At 43.6% G+C, this 15,140-nt stretch overlaps 1 protein-coding gene across 22 annotated transcripts in view; it reads right to left on the minus strand.

The window, feature by feature from the left end:
- The window catches only part of Cspp1 (centrosome and spindle pole associated protein 1), a 99,185-nt gene continuing 84,045 nt past the window's right edge, over window positions 1-15,140 (minus strand). For 21 of the 22 annotated variants that reach the window (XM_051159255.1, XM_051159181.1, XM_051159156.1 and 18 more), the window contains 10 exons: window positions 14,421-14,525; window positions 12,305-12,371; window positions 11,708-11,825; window positions 8,584-8,723; window positions 7,512-7,652; window positions 5,510-5,556; window positions 4,775-4,838; window positions 3,983-4,092; window positions 2,094-2,229; window positions 1-325 (listed from right to left, as the gene is read on the minus strand). In XM_051159255.1, the coding sequence (XP_051015212.1) occupies window positions 114-325; window positions 2,094-2,229; window positions 3,983-4,092; window positions 4,775-4,838; window positions 5,510-5,556; window positions 7,512-7,652; window positions 8,584-8,723; window positions 11,708-11,825; window positions 12,305-12,371; window positions 14,421-14,525 (1,140 nt within the window). In that variant the 3' untranslated portion in view covers window positions 1-113. Of the gene's footprint in view, window positions 326-2,093; window positions 2,230-3,982; window positions 4,093-4,774; window positions 4,839-5,509; window positions 5,557-6,170; window positions 6,339-7,511; window positions 7,653-8,583; window positions 8,724-11,707; window positions 11,826-12,304; window positions 12,372-14,420; window positions 14,526-15,140 lie in introns of those variants that run through there. The other variant, XM_051159263.1, reaches the window with a different exon arrangement.

A 15,140-nucleotide genomic window follows, 5' to 3' on the forward strand; every position in this document is an offset into this window, starting at 1 on the left:
CATGGGAAAATACACTTTATATATATATTAGGGCTACCAGCAAAACATTCAAGACACAGATTGAACATTCCTTCTACTGTTAAAGGCACTACTGGGTCCAGAGAGGGTTTATTTTAAGCATGTGCAGTAGACAGGCCCTGCCAAGTAAAAGTCCCTGGTTTCCCAGGAACCTGCTGCCGCTCCTCATTCAGCTGCTCTGCCATGAACCGTTTCAAAGTTTCGGAAGTGCCAGGGCGGAGCCAGGGCTCAGTTGCCACGGAGTTGCATCTGTCATCACCCAAGGATCTCATGATGTCATCAGGATCAACTAGTGAGCTCTCATCATCTACAGGAAGCAAAATACAAGTCGGGTGACAGGTGACATACACAGGTTACCTACAGTCCAGCCCATTATAAAGCTCTGCATCTCTTCACACAATTACAAACACCACCCCTACCCCACCCCACCACCCTCCCCAGCAAACTAACTACCCACCCCTTTGGAAGTAGGAAAGCATGCCTAGAAAGGGACTGCAGTGGGGGTCGGAGAGAAATAAGTTGACTCCATGGTACTGGCAGCTACAGGAACTCTTCACTGTACCAAAGAGACTACCAAATATTAAAAGTTGACTGGTAATAGACTAGACTATCTTAGTTTGTGTCTGTTACCATTAGGAAAAACAACAGACATGGCACAAGACCTTAGCAGAGTTTGAGGATACAGGCACACTGAAAGTCATCCTGAGGAAACAACTGACCATGTGTGCAAGTCTGAGATGGCCCATTAGGAGGTTATGTGTTCATTCATTAATTACATTTTGATTTTACTCAAATTCTACATCTGTATTTGACTTAAGTATAAAATAGAGGGGAAAAAAATCTGTCTTCCTACCCTGTGATGTCAATTTCTTTTTCTAAAAAAAAAAACTACATCTCCTGGTCTGGATTAGCTCTGGAAAGGGGTGTGTGCAACCAGTTTAATAAGCAATCAGTCCACATACCAAAAAGCTCCTGTTTGAAAGGACAGTGTTAAAACAAAATAGTTAAGACATTGAAAATCTGAAAAGACTCTTAATTTTTTCTATCTTCTCTCAAATATGTCCTTCTTAGGTATTAGATTTACCCTTTGTTTCAGAACCAGCAGACTTGGTCTAGGTATACATGAAGGGAAATTTTGGGGGGTGGGGCTGGTGGGGGCATTGGGATTTTTTCTTTTTTGTGACAGGGTTTCTCTGTGTAGCCCTGGCTTATCCTGCAACTAGCTCTGTAAACCAGGCTGGCCTCAAACCCAGAGATCCACCTGCCCCTGCCTCACAAGTGCTGGAATTAAAGGAGTGCACCACCACCGCCTCGCCTCGCCTCGCCAGTAAAATGCCCTTTAAGACATCTAACTAGTCCATGTTTTCCAAGTATGATAGAAATGAAAAGTACTATTCTCTTAATTTTTATCATGTATTTACCATCAGAACCCATTACTCTTGGACTAGAGAAATGAATTCAGTTTAAAAGTAGCACTGAAAAACATTCAAGAAAAAGTTGCCACAACAAAAGAAGTGAAATGCAGCTTAAGCCAAAGAGTATTCTGTAAACAAGCCACTTTACTAAAACAATCTAGCTCATGATCCCAGGGATTATTAACAGCCTGATTTAAAAAAAATAATAAAACAATAAAAAAGAGCATGGCACAGACTGGAAAAGGAAGTCTGAAGCTGCCCTGTGCTTCATGGAAAGTTTCACTGAAGACCACTCATCATGAGAAGACTGGCTTGTTGGCTTACAATATTAACAGAAAAGTTTTTCTTCATGGCACAGAAAGCCAAATAAAGGTAAATTTTTCTTAATACTACAAACTTACAATAAGATGCATTACTTAAAAACAGTAATTACTTAACACACTAGTTAGAATTTTCCATGCTGAAAACAGCTTGAATATATTTCATACACATGTGTCTCCTGTAACTGTTTAGGATCCGCTCTTTAAAAACCTAGTATGAAAAAATCTGCTGCAGAATTAATCCCAAGCCCTGGATTTGCACACTACTTTATAAAACTCAAAAGACTTAAATTCTATTCCTTCCAGCTGTGCATCAGCCAGTGAGCACCTCGCGTGTTACCTGTGTTGGTGGGTTTCTTGTACTCAGTCAGTCTTCTCATTCTGTCTTCATTTCTCATTCTAACCTGATCGACATTTACACTGGAGACAGACTTTAAGGAGAGACCATCTGGTGGTGTGTAGAGTCGACTACTATCCTATAGTTAAGAGAAAGAATGTAGAAACACTCCAACAGTCAATCAGCATGGCTTTACACTGTGTCAGTGTACACTGAAAAGCAAAACAGGAACATATGGATGTCTGCAGGTTCAGGTGACTTTGTCAGGGCTAAGAGAGAGCAGTGTGATGACACACAAATGCTGGCATGAGGGTTGGGAAATAGGGCACAAAAGGAAAACACAAACAGCAAACTGTGTCACTGGCAGGACAGATGCACAAAACAATGGAAGAGGAAAATCCCAAAACTAGTCCTGGTGTTTCAGATTTTAAATTTAAAAAGTATTAAGAGTGAATCAGTACAATAGAAAGAAAAACAGCTTTTTCAGTGAATGGTGCTACAGAATTTCCACATGCTAAAGGAATTCAGACCCTGTACCTCAAGCTGTATCACACATTAAATTTATATTAAACCCTCCAAAATCCTTAAAATTCATCTCAAGCTGTATCACACATTTAATTTATATTAAACCCTCCAAAATCCTTAAAATTCAAGGAGGTGAAAGAACCTCCTTGAAAGCTAAGCTTCTGTGCTTTAAAACCTATCAAGAAGATAAAAAGGGCAATCTTTAATAGAAAACACTTGCAAATCTAACATCTGACAGAATGTATAGAGAAGCCTTAAGCTTCACCTGAAAATACAAAACACAATTTTAAAATGGACAAAGCAGATCACAACTGGCTAGGAAGGAAGTGCATGAGATACTCTGTGGTATAATGGACACTTCAGCTGTAAGCAAGACCATGGGTGATAACCACTACTGGACATACTATGAAGAAGTAGGAAATCTATGTATTACTATAAATGTAAAATTGAAAACTAAAATGGTGAACGTGTTTTAGAAAACAGTCAAAAAATCCTTCAAAATGTTAAATTCATTCTGTTTGGTGCATACTCAAAAGAAATGGGTAAAACAACAAAAGCCCGCATGAAACTTCATTAGTCATAACGCAAAAAATGTGGCAATAACTCAGATATTCCTCACCTGCTGAATGACTAGGCAAACTTTAGTGTCTACATATAATAAAGAGGAACCAGGTATTGACACAAGCTATTGGATGAATGGCCCATGAGAAAGAACAAGAAGCTAGTCATTCAAATATGCAGAAAAGACAAAGTTCACAGACCAAATCAGACCAGTAGTTACCTAGGGCAACATAGTTTGCAGCCTGGTAGAGCTGGCCGGGTGACAGTGCTACAGACTGACAGTTGTTAAACATTCCTGGGTACCAGTACATGTCCTCTTAAGTGGGAAAGAATGCTGAAGGAGCTGACCCAAAGAGGAAGGGTACCATCAGAACATGGTTGTTGAAGCTCCAAAGCCTTTTACTGACTACACTGTAAAGCTATGGAAAAGAACAACTTGAGTTTGAACCCTAGTCTCTGATCCTAGTGACCTTGGTTAACTCACCTGCCACCACATCCTGTGATTAGCAGGATAAATAGGCTTTTGATAAATGCTGCCAGTTGCTTTTCTGGCTTCTCTAAAGCTCGTATACTATATAGCAACTAAGATAAAGACTGAGGCAATACATTTACCATTTATAGGACATTTACAGAGCTACATATTGTCATTAGAAGAGCTATGAGATCACCAAAACATCGGATAGCAGAACCTAGATTCAGGCCATGCCCACTTGGTTCTTGACGCATGCCTCCTCTTTTGTTTTTGAAATTGGACTACATAAACTGAGGTTAAACTCAATCTCCTAAACTGAGAAGATCATACATACAAAATCTAGTCCTTTTAACTTATTCCTCCTGCGCTCCCTTGCAGAGGGCAGCTGTGATGGTGGAGGGAAGGCGTCCTCTTCAATGGCAGGGTATGTCTCACCATAAGCACCTAAAGAAGCCACACAAAAAAAGCGTCAGTTTTACTCAGCTCAGGCAAGAGCTTGATGTCTTTTTCTCTGTTCTATGAAGATGTTATTTACAAGTTCAGTGGTTTCACTGGTGAATTTGCAGTTGTACAGTCATTACTATGTAGAGTTTCTATCACTTCAGAGAGCTGCCATGTGCTCACTGGCAACCAGTCGAGCACTCTCACTAAGGCTCCACACACATGGAACTGTACAACATGGAACTTGGCATGAGTCTGAGGCTCGTGGATCATTTCATCGCTGAGTCCTACTTCATCACACTTTGCCTCTGCACTTGCCATTTGGTGAATACTGCCAGCTAGTGGCACTTGAATGATAGCACTTGATTAATATTCATGTACATCTCTGTGAGATGGAGAGAAACTTGGAATTATTGCCAGGTGTTACGGTGACCACCCAGCATTTTGTGTAGCTACCAAACTACTTTCAAAAGCAGCTATAGCAGCCTGAGATCCAGCAGTGCACAGCCATAATCCCAGTACTCAAAGAGGCAAGAGAATCGATGTTTGAGGTCACCCTGAGCCACAGAGCATTCCAGTTCAGCTTGGGCTACAAAGTGGTATCCTCTCTTAAAGGTCTAAAGTAGGCATAGCCACACATACAGCTTAAAAATCCATATAACATCAGTAAATTAAATACACTCACCAATAAAAGCACTATCAGATTCCAGTAATGAATTTTTCAAAAAATCACTAGTGTCATTACAGGGCTAAATTGAAAAAACATAAAAACAATAAGCATATGTTAATGGCTGTTTTAATACTCTCGATGGCTCCTCTACCCTAAGCACACTGGCAGTTTCTCACCCACTGTACATAAAGATTTGCTGAATACAGTCTTCATCTAAGTTACTGCAGGGTAAGTGTAAGATGCCATTCTCACTCATCGTCTACACTACTAAACACGCGTCTGCTACTGCTAATGTTAGTGACTGCTAACAACTGCAATCAGCGTGGCCAGGCCCTACTCGAACCGATTGTAAATTAAGTGTCTTATCTCACCCTCATGGTAACTAACTCCTGCACACATCTGTATACAAAACACATCTGCCAAACCTATCTAGGCCTTAAAAATATGAATTGATCTTTGTAGTGATACTCAGCAGTAAGTACAATTGACTTCATTCTGTAAATACTGGGAAATGGAAGCATAAAAATTAAAATACTCTGCCTACCTCCCCAGAATTACACAGCTAAAAAAACCAGCTCAAGCCACTAGGATGTCATTACAGCCAATTTTCTCCACACATCTCTAGACACTGCCCTTACAATTTAAATTGTTTTAAAAATAAATATTAATATTACGGACATATTCAAAATTTGGACTACTTATTTAACATAGCCCCAAAGTCCAACTTGAAAGTGTGAAGCGGTTGCTTACCATCCTGCGCCCTTGTCCGTTACCACTGGAGGCAGCATCTAAGTCACCTGCAAACACAACAGGGCACAGGCAGAAGGTTACCGATGAATTACACTTCCCCTCTTCTGTTACAAGCTTCTACTGAAAATTACCTTCACTATCACACATCAGAACAGTCTTAGAAACCATGCTACTTTCTCATTAAATCCTGTATCCATCCTGGTTAAATGACTTAGTAGTATAGTTTTTGTGAACTTTGATATCTAAGAAAAAATTAACACTGGTTTTGAGTGTCATTTTGGGTTTAAGGGTGTCGTTTTTTTGTTTTGTTTTGTTTTTTTAACCTTCTTCTATCTTGCCCCTGCAGTGTCTGCACAAAGCCACTGAGCAGAGTTAAGTAAGATATTGGAATGAGTAAACTGTAGGTAGCCAAGCCCAGGGGCCAAAGTCAGGTACCCCAGCACCATCTGCGGCATGGCAGCCTCCTCACACGACACAATGACAGCCTGCATCCTTTCTCTGAGACTTAACATTGTTAAACTGTATCTAATAATTGAGATAACTCATCAGCATTTGCTCCCAGTGAAAAGTATCTCCACCCATCTGGGGGCTAGGTTAGTCTTGCCGTGCCTAAACTGATAAAATCTAAAGATCAGATTGTTTGACACTTAGCATTCCATACCATGGGGAGGGAAGATGTCTCCACACAAGTGTATATATATCCAAGCCTTCATCTATAAACTCAGCCCACAGTGTTGCATCATTTATTTCTGTTCTACCTCTTGAGGTCAGAAACCTTCCTCACATTCTGCAAGCTGTATCAGCCTGCCAAGATAGGGTCTTGACTTTCCTACAAATAACATCATCATCTTTGCCACTCCCTGTGGCTGGCAAAGCAAGTGGGATGCAGGCAGGGTCACAATGCTACCTGAGGCTCAATAAGGCCACAAACGCTCCCTGAGACCCCTCCACCCTACCTCTGACCCCACTCACATTGTGCACCCTGGTGACATGTGCCTGTAGACACAGATCCCTTTGCAGTGTTCATATTGCCCTTGTTTACCCCCTGAGGGCAGCAGCAGCCTAGCTTGTTGCCCACCGCATTATGTTAGTGCATCAGGCTCTGTGCTCCTCACCTGTACATTCATAGCATCAGATTAGATCTAGGTAACCAGTAATTATAAAAAAAACATACACCCAAATCTGATACATTATAGAACACACACACACACACACACACACACACACACACACACACACACACACACACACACACAAGAACATAAAGAATACCCCTAACCCAGAAGAGAAATGTGCTCTAGGATCAAATGCATTTGCTGGGCATTCCTGGCCTTGGCTGGTAGTTCCTAGTGTGAAAGTCAGCTGGCCTGATCAAAGTGCCAACCGCTCTAGCAATAATGAACAGTTGAACTCCCAAACATGGATTCATGATCCCTATGGGGCTATCAGAGCCCTCTGTGGAACACGGTCCTTTCTGAAATGATATGGAGCTGCCAGTGCAATGGCCTGCTTGGGATTAAAACCAATGCAGGAGTGCTAAGTGCCCATACTGCTAGCTCTCAGGGAGTAGGGATAGGATGACTGCTCCAAGTTCAAAGCCAGCCTATCAACACAGTGAATTCCAGGCCAGAGGAGACGGTCTCAAAAAAATAAAGGGGGGAGGGGGCAGTTGGGTGGCCTGGAGAGATGATTCATCAATTAAGAGCACTAGCTGATCTTGATATTTCAGGACAGGAGTTTGGTTCCTGACACCCACCTAGAGGCCACCACCACCTATAACTTCAGCTTTAAGGATCCCACACTCTTCTGTCGTCTGAGGGATGGCACCCTCACTCATGTGTATATGACCCCCCAAAAAAAAAAACCACGCGTGCGTGCGCGCGCACACACGCGCGTGTGCACACACACACACACACACACACACATTAAAAACAAATCTTTGTAAACAAACATACAAACAAAACCAACCACTTAAGAGCTGAAGCAGCGGGGCCTCACCTACCTCCCGCACCTCCCCGCATTTTGATTCTGTTCAGCCTCTTCTGCTGCTCTCTTAGCAGGGCCTGCTGCTGGATCTCCAAGGTGTGATGATCTCGTGGGGGGTCTGGGTACATTAGTTTCAGATCCACTCGTGTCTCTGAATCTGGTGCAAAATTACATAACTAAGTTAGATCTTATTTTCAACTGAGACTTTAGACAGGAAAATCTGTACACACGTTCATAACTGTAAAATATGGAAGCAAGCATCCAAGATGTTCTTAAGAAAATGAGCAGGTTAGCTGTGGTATAATTAAACAATGAATAAGATTAAGCCAGACTTTTGCCTGTGGTTCTAGGAGGACTGCTACCAGTTTAAGGTAGCAGTTTTCTGACGAGGGTGGGAGGGTAGACAGGGAAAGAAATGAGCTATCAAGCCCTAGAGAGGTCCTGAAGAGAGTGAGTGTGTCACTAAATGACAGGCACCAGTGTAGAAGGCTGGAGCTCGTGATTCCAACTATGACTATTGCAAGAGGTAAAAACCGTGGGAAGCTTCGGGGATAAAGGCCTTTTAGGGCCGCACAGCTCTGTATGCTCTCATGATGATGCCTGTATGTCATCAGACTTCTATCCAAGCTGACAGAATGTGCATAAAAAATGAGGCCCAATGCAAACCATGAGCTTTGAGAGATAATGTGTACCCCTAACTCTGTACACCTCTGAGGAGCAGGTTTCTGTAATGCAGAAGGTTGGGCGTCACCAAAGGGAGAGCACAGAAACTCTGGACTTGGTTAAGGAGACAGCTCAGCACTTCACAAGACCCTGAGTTTGATCACCAGCATTGAAAAAAAAAAGGGGGGGGGGGGTGTTAAACAACCTTAATTGTGAATTATAACCTCAGTCAAAAGACATCACAACAGCTATGAAATTAGACACAAACCCGACATTCCTTAGTGAAAAGCTTTACCTTTATCCGCTCTCAGCAGGTACAACCGAGTCCCCAGAACAAGCAGCTGCTTGCACTGATAGGGTTTCTACCTGCTAACCCAAGATGGCAGCCAGAGCCCAGCAGAGCAGTTACGGCAGTTTATGCTCACCTCTGTCTTTCAGCTCATTAAAGTCATGAATATTCTGAAAAGTAGTAGCATCTAAGCCCTTAGGTGACGGTCTTCTGACAGGAGCTTGGACCCGATGTCTAGCCATGTCAAATATATCCATGGGGTTCCGTTCTCTTTTCCTGTAAATAACAAGTCATTTATAAACGACCAATGTGCTTTGTGGGTATGAAACGAGTTCACTTTCAATTCACTGCAAAACCAACTTGGCATCTTTCAGCACAGTTATTACACAAACTCTACCTGCCCTACTCTGTCAATCTCCAAGGAAAATGGATAGAGAATGCAAATTCTAATTCTGAAAAAAAAAGGAATTAATGCTTCCTTCATTTTAATTGTGTGTGTGTATGTGTGTGTGTGTGTGTGTGTGTGTGTGTGTGTGTGTGTGTGTGTCATATACACATGAGTGAGGGTGCCATTCCTCAGAAGTCAGAAGAGTGTGGCATACCTTACAGCGTATCCCCCCCCCCTTATCCTTCTCTGCTTTTTGCCTCTGCTCTCTTTCTCCCTGTCCCCCGTCCCACTCTCACCTTCCCCTATCTTCCTATCTCCCTCTCCCTGTCCCCCCAGTCCCCCTCTCTCTGTGGGACGGCATCTCTGTATATGTTTCTATCTGGCCTGGAACTCACTATGTAGACCAAGCTGGTCTCGAATTCATAAGACATTGCCTGCCTCTGCCTCCCAGTGCAGGGATTAAAGGTGTGTGCCAACAAACCTAGCATCCCTCCTCTTTTAAAAACTGCACTCTAGGCTACAGCCATAAATAATTAGGAACACCTAGGGTCCTCTTGTGGGGCTCCCTTTTCTCTCAGCAGCATGGCCTCTCAAGGCTGGCACAGATCTCTCCCATGCATGTAGGATGATAGTTTGAATAAAGACTTCTGAAGAATAGCTGAGGAGCGGCTGGAGCGCTCTGAGTCCAGAGGCTGGATACCTCTCTCGGGCTAAGTTCCGGCCCTCTGGAAAGCCATTCCTTTCCCCGCTCTGTGTTGGAACATCTTGTGGCAATAAATAAAAGCCTTTGGAATGAATTAACTTAGTAGACCCCTAGCTGCTGCCAACCCAAAAGTTAAATCCCATCAGATGACTCCTTGGGCCTATAGAAAAACCACCTCATCCTGCTGTACCTGCCTCCCTGGATGTGCACACCAATGAATTTTAAATTTGCCTTGATGTGTGACTTTCTTTGTTCTGTAAAACTATAAAAAGTTTATGAGACTGCTTCCACATGGGAATAAGGAATTTGAGGCAACCTACATCTGTTCTCCCAGGCTCAGAAATAGCTCTAGAATAAATTATCTTTATTCCTTTTAAGATGAAAGCTGTACTTTTTGCATTGACAAGAGAAAATCTACAAAAACTCATTGAAACATTCACCAAAAGCCTACACTGTAAGGCATGCCACACTCTTCTGACTTCTGAGGGACGGCACCCTCACTCATTACCTTGGCTAGCTTCCATAATTATAATAATAAGCTGATTTGCTCAATAATGCAGTGAAACAGGAAAGAAATTTGTTCCATGAGATGAGAATTAAGAGCCAAACCTTACGTGTCTCTACGATACAAATGACAAATCCCACCGGTAATATGTTTAACAGATCCTTGTTAAAGTTATAATTCTAACTCCAAAGTTAAAATTCAGGGTTCACAAGTACTTAACCCCTGCCTGTCTTTGCTCTTATAAGGGCTGTGCTAGATTTAGTGAATACGACTAAACCATAGCTGCTTTCTGGTGGAGCTACCTGGCAATACTGGAACCATGTGGTGGAAGTGACATCAATGATCCTGGGCACTGTGTGCACCTCTGATGGTGTGCCATGGGAGAATAGCACCCCGGCTATTTACCCAGTTCTAGCCACTGGGAAGCTCCATCACATGCTGACTGGAGCACAAGGAACCCTTGGTGAGGACAGAGAAACTCTCAAGTCATAAAACAAGGGCTGAGAAAATCCCAGACCAACGCTGACTGAAGCCATGACAAGTAAACACAATGTGGAAACTTGTTTGACACCAGAACAGAGGCAGGGCATAAAGAAAGAAATCCAGGAAGTGTAGATTTAAATAACAGCAGCATTTCAGTGTTGCTGTGTAACGGTTTCCTCCAAAATCAAAACAGTCCATCCTGAAGGGAGATTCCTTAAACGGGAAGGTGAACAATTCAAGATAGCTCCAGGAAATCCCTGAAATTGACCCCTGAATCACTAGGCCCTGCCCTGCCAGAGCAAACAATAAAAGCTCAGAGTCCCCCTCAGATAAGAGGTCCAGGTGCAAAGAAGAGCCTCACAGAAGCCATGGGACAAAGGCAATACTGAGACCACACAGATGCAGAAGGAGCTGAGCCGCCTGGAAGAGGCTTAGAGCAACTCAAACACTTGGAAAGGACACTCTCCAACCTGCCGAGCTGCCCGCAGGCTGTGCAGTGCGCTCCACATGCCCAATGCTGTGGTGCAGGTTCCCATGCTGGGATGGGCCTTGGTGAGGCACTGTCTGGGAGTCATTTCTGCGCCTGTGAGTGGCCCCTCACCCATACTCCCATAAGTGACCCCAACAGAACTCACAGGGTCACTGAGCTGGACTTTGGTGGTATTAGTACTTTGATCTGTCATGGGTTCTCTCTCTGGAGTAAGAAGACACGTGTCTGCAGTGTCTCCCAGGAAGAGTTTTGTCCCACAACAAGTGCCAGCCTCAAACATACACTATGTCATAACGTTAAGATAGTGATGTGCAGAAAACTGGGTGGCAGGTGCCTAGCTGTGAGGATGATGTCTCCAACTTTTCTATCAGATTGTCCCCAAACACAAAGCTCATTTTTAAAAGAAAGAATGTAGCCCAGGAATGATCTTTAAGACTATCCTACAGTGCAAAAGCCCTCCAGCAAAACCAGCAGCTGTACTTGGCTAGGAAACAAGCATCCAGCAAGAACTACTGCAAATAATCGTCAACCACAGCTGTGTGCTGTCATCCCAATCTTAGAATTGCCCATCGCTGTGTCATTGTTTCCCTCAGGGGACTACATTTGGACATCTGACTGTTAGAAAACACACAGAAGGGAGCCAGAGGCTCTAACAGCCAGTCCCATTACGAGAAGCTGCGGATAGGAGCACCTGATGGGGGTCTCGTCATCGCTGTCCAGGTGCAGCAGCCGCCCTTGCAAACGCCTCTCTTCACTTCGGAGCTGCTTCCTCATTTCTGATAACTCCATAATTACATTTTTTTTCTCCTCTGCAAATGCCATTGAGAAGTAAAAAAAAATTAAATTAAAGAACAAAAGATTAATTACCTAAACACAATCTGGCTTATCCTAAAGGTAAAATGCTCAGAAAAGTTTTATGGAAGATAAATATGTTTACATCTATACATATTTATAAATCATAATGAGTATCATTAAGATCCACAATCCAAGTTAGGGAGATATTCCTGGGTCTACAGAGGGCAACTATACAGGGCATAACACAGGAGTGGTTTGCCCTCTGAAGGCTGACTGTACAAATTACACAGGATAAGAACACAAAAAAACAAAAATGCAAGTGAGCTCATGAAAATCTACTGGCAGTCTGTCTACAGAAGTCTTCTCCAATGCAGCTTGTGCAGGATGCAAGGAGGGCAGAGGGAGTACACACAGCACTTTCCCACCATTTTTGCAGCTTTCTAAAGCTCTGTTATTAAGGAAATCGCCTCTGGATGATAGGCGTGCTAGCTACCTTCTGCACGGAGCTGGTTCTTCCTTGCAGGGACTGGAGGAGACTGCGCCCGGGACAGGGAGCTTTCCTATGAATAACGACAGACAAGACACAGTCAGTGCTCTCTCCTATCCTAAGTGTAGCGGGAAGGCAAACTCTACACTGTAAGACAGAGTGACAAGCCCCGTGTGTGTGCTGCACCTGTGCAGTGCCTCCTGCCTCCTACCGCTACTCTCATTTCTCCACCGTCTTCTCAGTCTTCCTCTCAGCCTGCGCACAGAGCCCCCACTTCTTCACTCACTATCAACTGCTCATCGGCTGGAGAGATGGCTCAGCAGTTAAGAGCACTTACTGTTTGTTCTTTAGAAAAAAAGAATAATAAACGCACATTTCTGAGGTCTAGTTCCCTACCCCCATTCACTCCCTACTACGCAGCTAGTGTCTGCTTCCACACCCACCACTTCAGCAGGATTGCCTTTACCAAGCCAGGGACTGAAGGACCCTGGCCAGCTCAAGCACGGCAAACATGGCTCTGGGAGGCCTTGCCCTTCTCCCCAATTCCTTCTCCTCTGTCTCCCGTCTTTGTCTCTTATTCTCTGCTCTTTGTCCTTCAGAGACATATACCATACTTTTTGGACCATAAGACACACTTCCCCCACACACACACAAGTCGGGTGGGGAATTACGGTGCCCTTTATGGTCCGACTGCTGTTTTCACTGCTCTAAAAACTGGGTACATCTTATGGTCAGGTGTGTCTTATAGTCCAAAAAATATGGTAAATCTCCTTTGTGCTGAGAACTTGGTCTTGGGGTGTCTTGTACAGATTCTGGTACCTTCAGTGAGCCCCAAGTCACACAGTCCATTGGCAGCTCCATCCTGAATGCCCTTGGTGTAACATCACTGACACTTTCTGTCTGTAGCTCACCTCCGCTGTTTACTGTTCATCTCACATTTCTGTCCTCCGCCCTTTTCACTGCCCCTCTATATACTTACCCTGCACTGTCACATTCATTTAACAAGCCAATATGTTAATTGCTTCACAAACAACAAATCTAATTCAAAGTGCCTTCCTCGGCCACCACTCAATTTTCAAATCAAAGTCTGTATAACCATCACCAGAAACCTGAAAACTATCCCTGACCCCTTTAGCACCACACACCTGTGTACCTAAATTATTTCCTGGAGTTGCCAGTCCTTCTGGGTTCCATGTCATTGCTCTTGTTTTAAGTCCTCAGTCTCACATCTGACCATCCTCAGAAGTACCTTGCCTCTGTGTTTAGTCTTCCCTGCCCACGAGAACATTACACAGGCACAAGGGTCCACACCATTCCACTTAAATCTCACAAAGATCCCCATGCAGTTTCTACCGCAGAACAAATGAATCAGACTCTCAAAAGAACAATTCAAGAAAATGTTTTCCAACAGACTTCCATGCTTATTCCAGTGGTTCTGTCTACACTGCACAAGCCCATGGTACAAGGTCAAGGCCCATAACAGCCCACACAACACACCACAGGTCTCCACTCCCTGCTGCCCTTGCACAAAGACAACATCAGGCCAAGCCAAACCGAACCACAGAAGCTTTTCCACAGTTGTAGATACTCAAAGTCCATTCCCTCTGTGTTTTACATAGCAAATTCCTGATGGTTGCTTAAGCCCCAACTTAAAGGCCGACGTTCCTGGCTTCCTTTTGACTGTAGGTCAGACTAAACATAAGGGAAGCCACAAGCATAACTACAGCTACTTAGAACGTATTTTTCCATGAAGGCTTTCTCAGCCAGGCGTGGTGGTCAACAACTTTAGTCCCAACACATTGGGAGGCAGAGGCGAGCAGATCTCTGGGGCTGGAGTCCAGCCTGGTTTAGACAGCAAATTCTAAGACATCCAGGGGTATAGGATGAGACCTTGTCTCAAAAACAAATAACAACAACAAACTAAAGGGGCTTTCTTAAGGAGCTGGGAGAAACGAATGCATTTGCTGTGACAGACTATTGCTTACTTAGGAGTTAAGCTTTAGGACAACAAGTGCTATCAGTTACAACTCTAGCAACAGGCAAACGAATGACAACATTAGAAAGTCTCATAAAGTACGTACCCCAAACACCTGAGGATTAACTTTAAGAAAAAAGCACGTACATGAATGAAGGAGCTTATGATGGTGTCAACTGAAGGAGGTCTTTGGAGTTTGCTTGCAAGTTTGTTCTGAAGAGCAGGAACTACAGGAGAAGGCTGTCTCAAGTGCTGGAAGAAAATTATTTATATATACATATGCATGCATATACATACACACATACACTATTCAATAATCACAAAACATTTAAGAAGTTTAGACTACTATTGTTTTAATAAAATATGCATAACAAAACCATCAAATTCTTTCAGTTGTGTGAGATCAAATTAGGTTTCTGGAGAAGAAAATCCTGTCTAATAATTGTGATTCATGTACCCAACTCCTAATACCAAAAAACAGTGACTCCAAAGCAGTCTTTTTGGTGAGTTACACGTAATTCCCAAAAAACGCCTCACTAGATATATAATTGAGGCCTGATGTCTGTTAATTACGCTGGCGAGCTGCTGTGAACCTGGGCCACATCCACATGGTCTGGCCAACAGACTGCGTCTTAGGCAGCACAGCTGACCGCTGGATCCAGTAACAAGACTGACAACGCTGCTAATAAGGTTGAAAATTCCAACTGCTTGTAGGTTTCTAGGACCCTCTGGATCCTTCTGTTTCCCCTGACATGAGCTCTGGTGCCCCCTACTTGACCACTTCCCCTTGGTGGGGGAGGAGGTCCCCTTCTGTCACAGACCTAGGGGAGAGGAATAGGGTGAAAGCGGGAGGGAGGGGGGAACGGG

Source organism: Acomys russatus, chromosome 2, assembly GCF_903995435.1.
Source record: "Acomys russatus chromosome 2, mAcoRus1.1, whole genome shotgun sequence".
Lineage (NCBI taxonomy): Eukaryota > Metazoa > Chordata > Mammalia > Rodentia > Muridae > Acomys > Acomys russatus.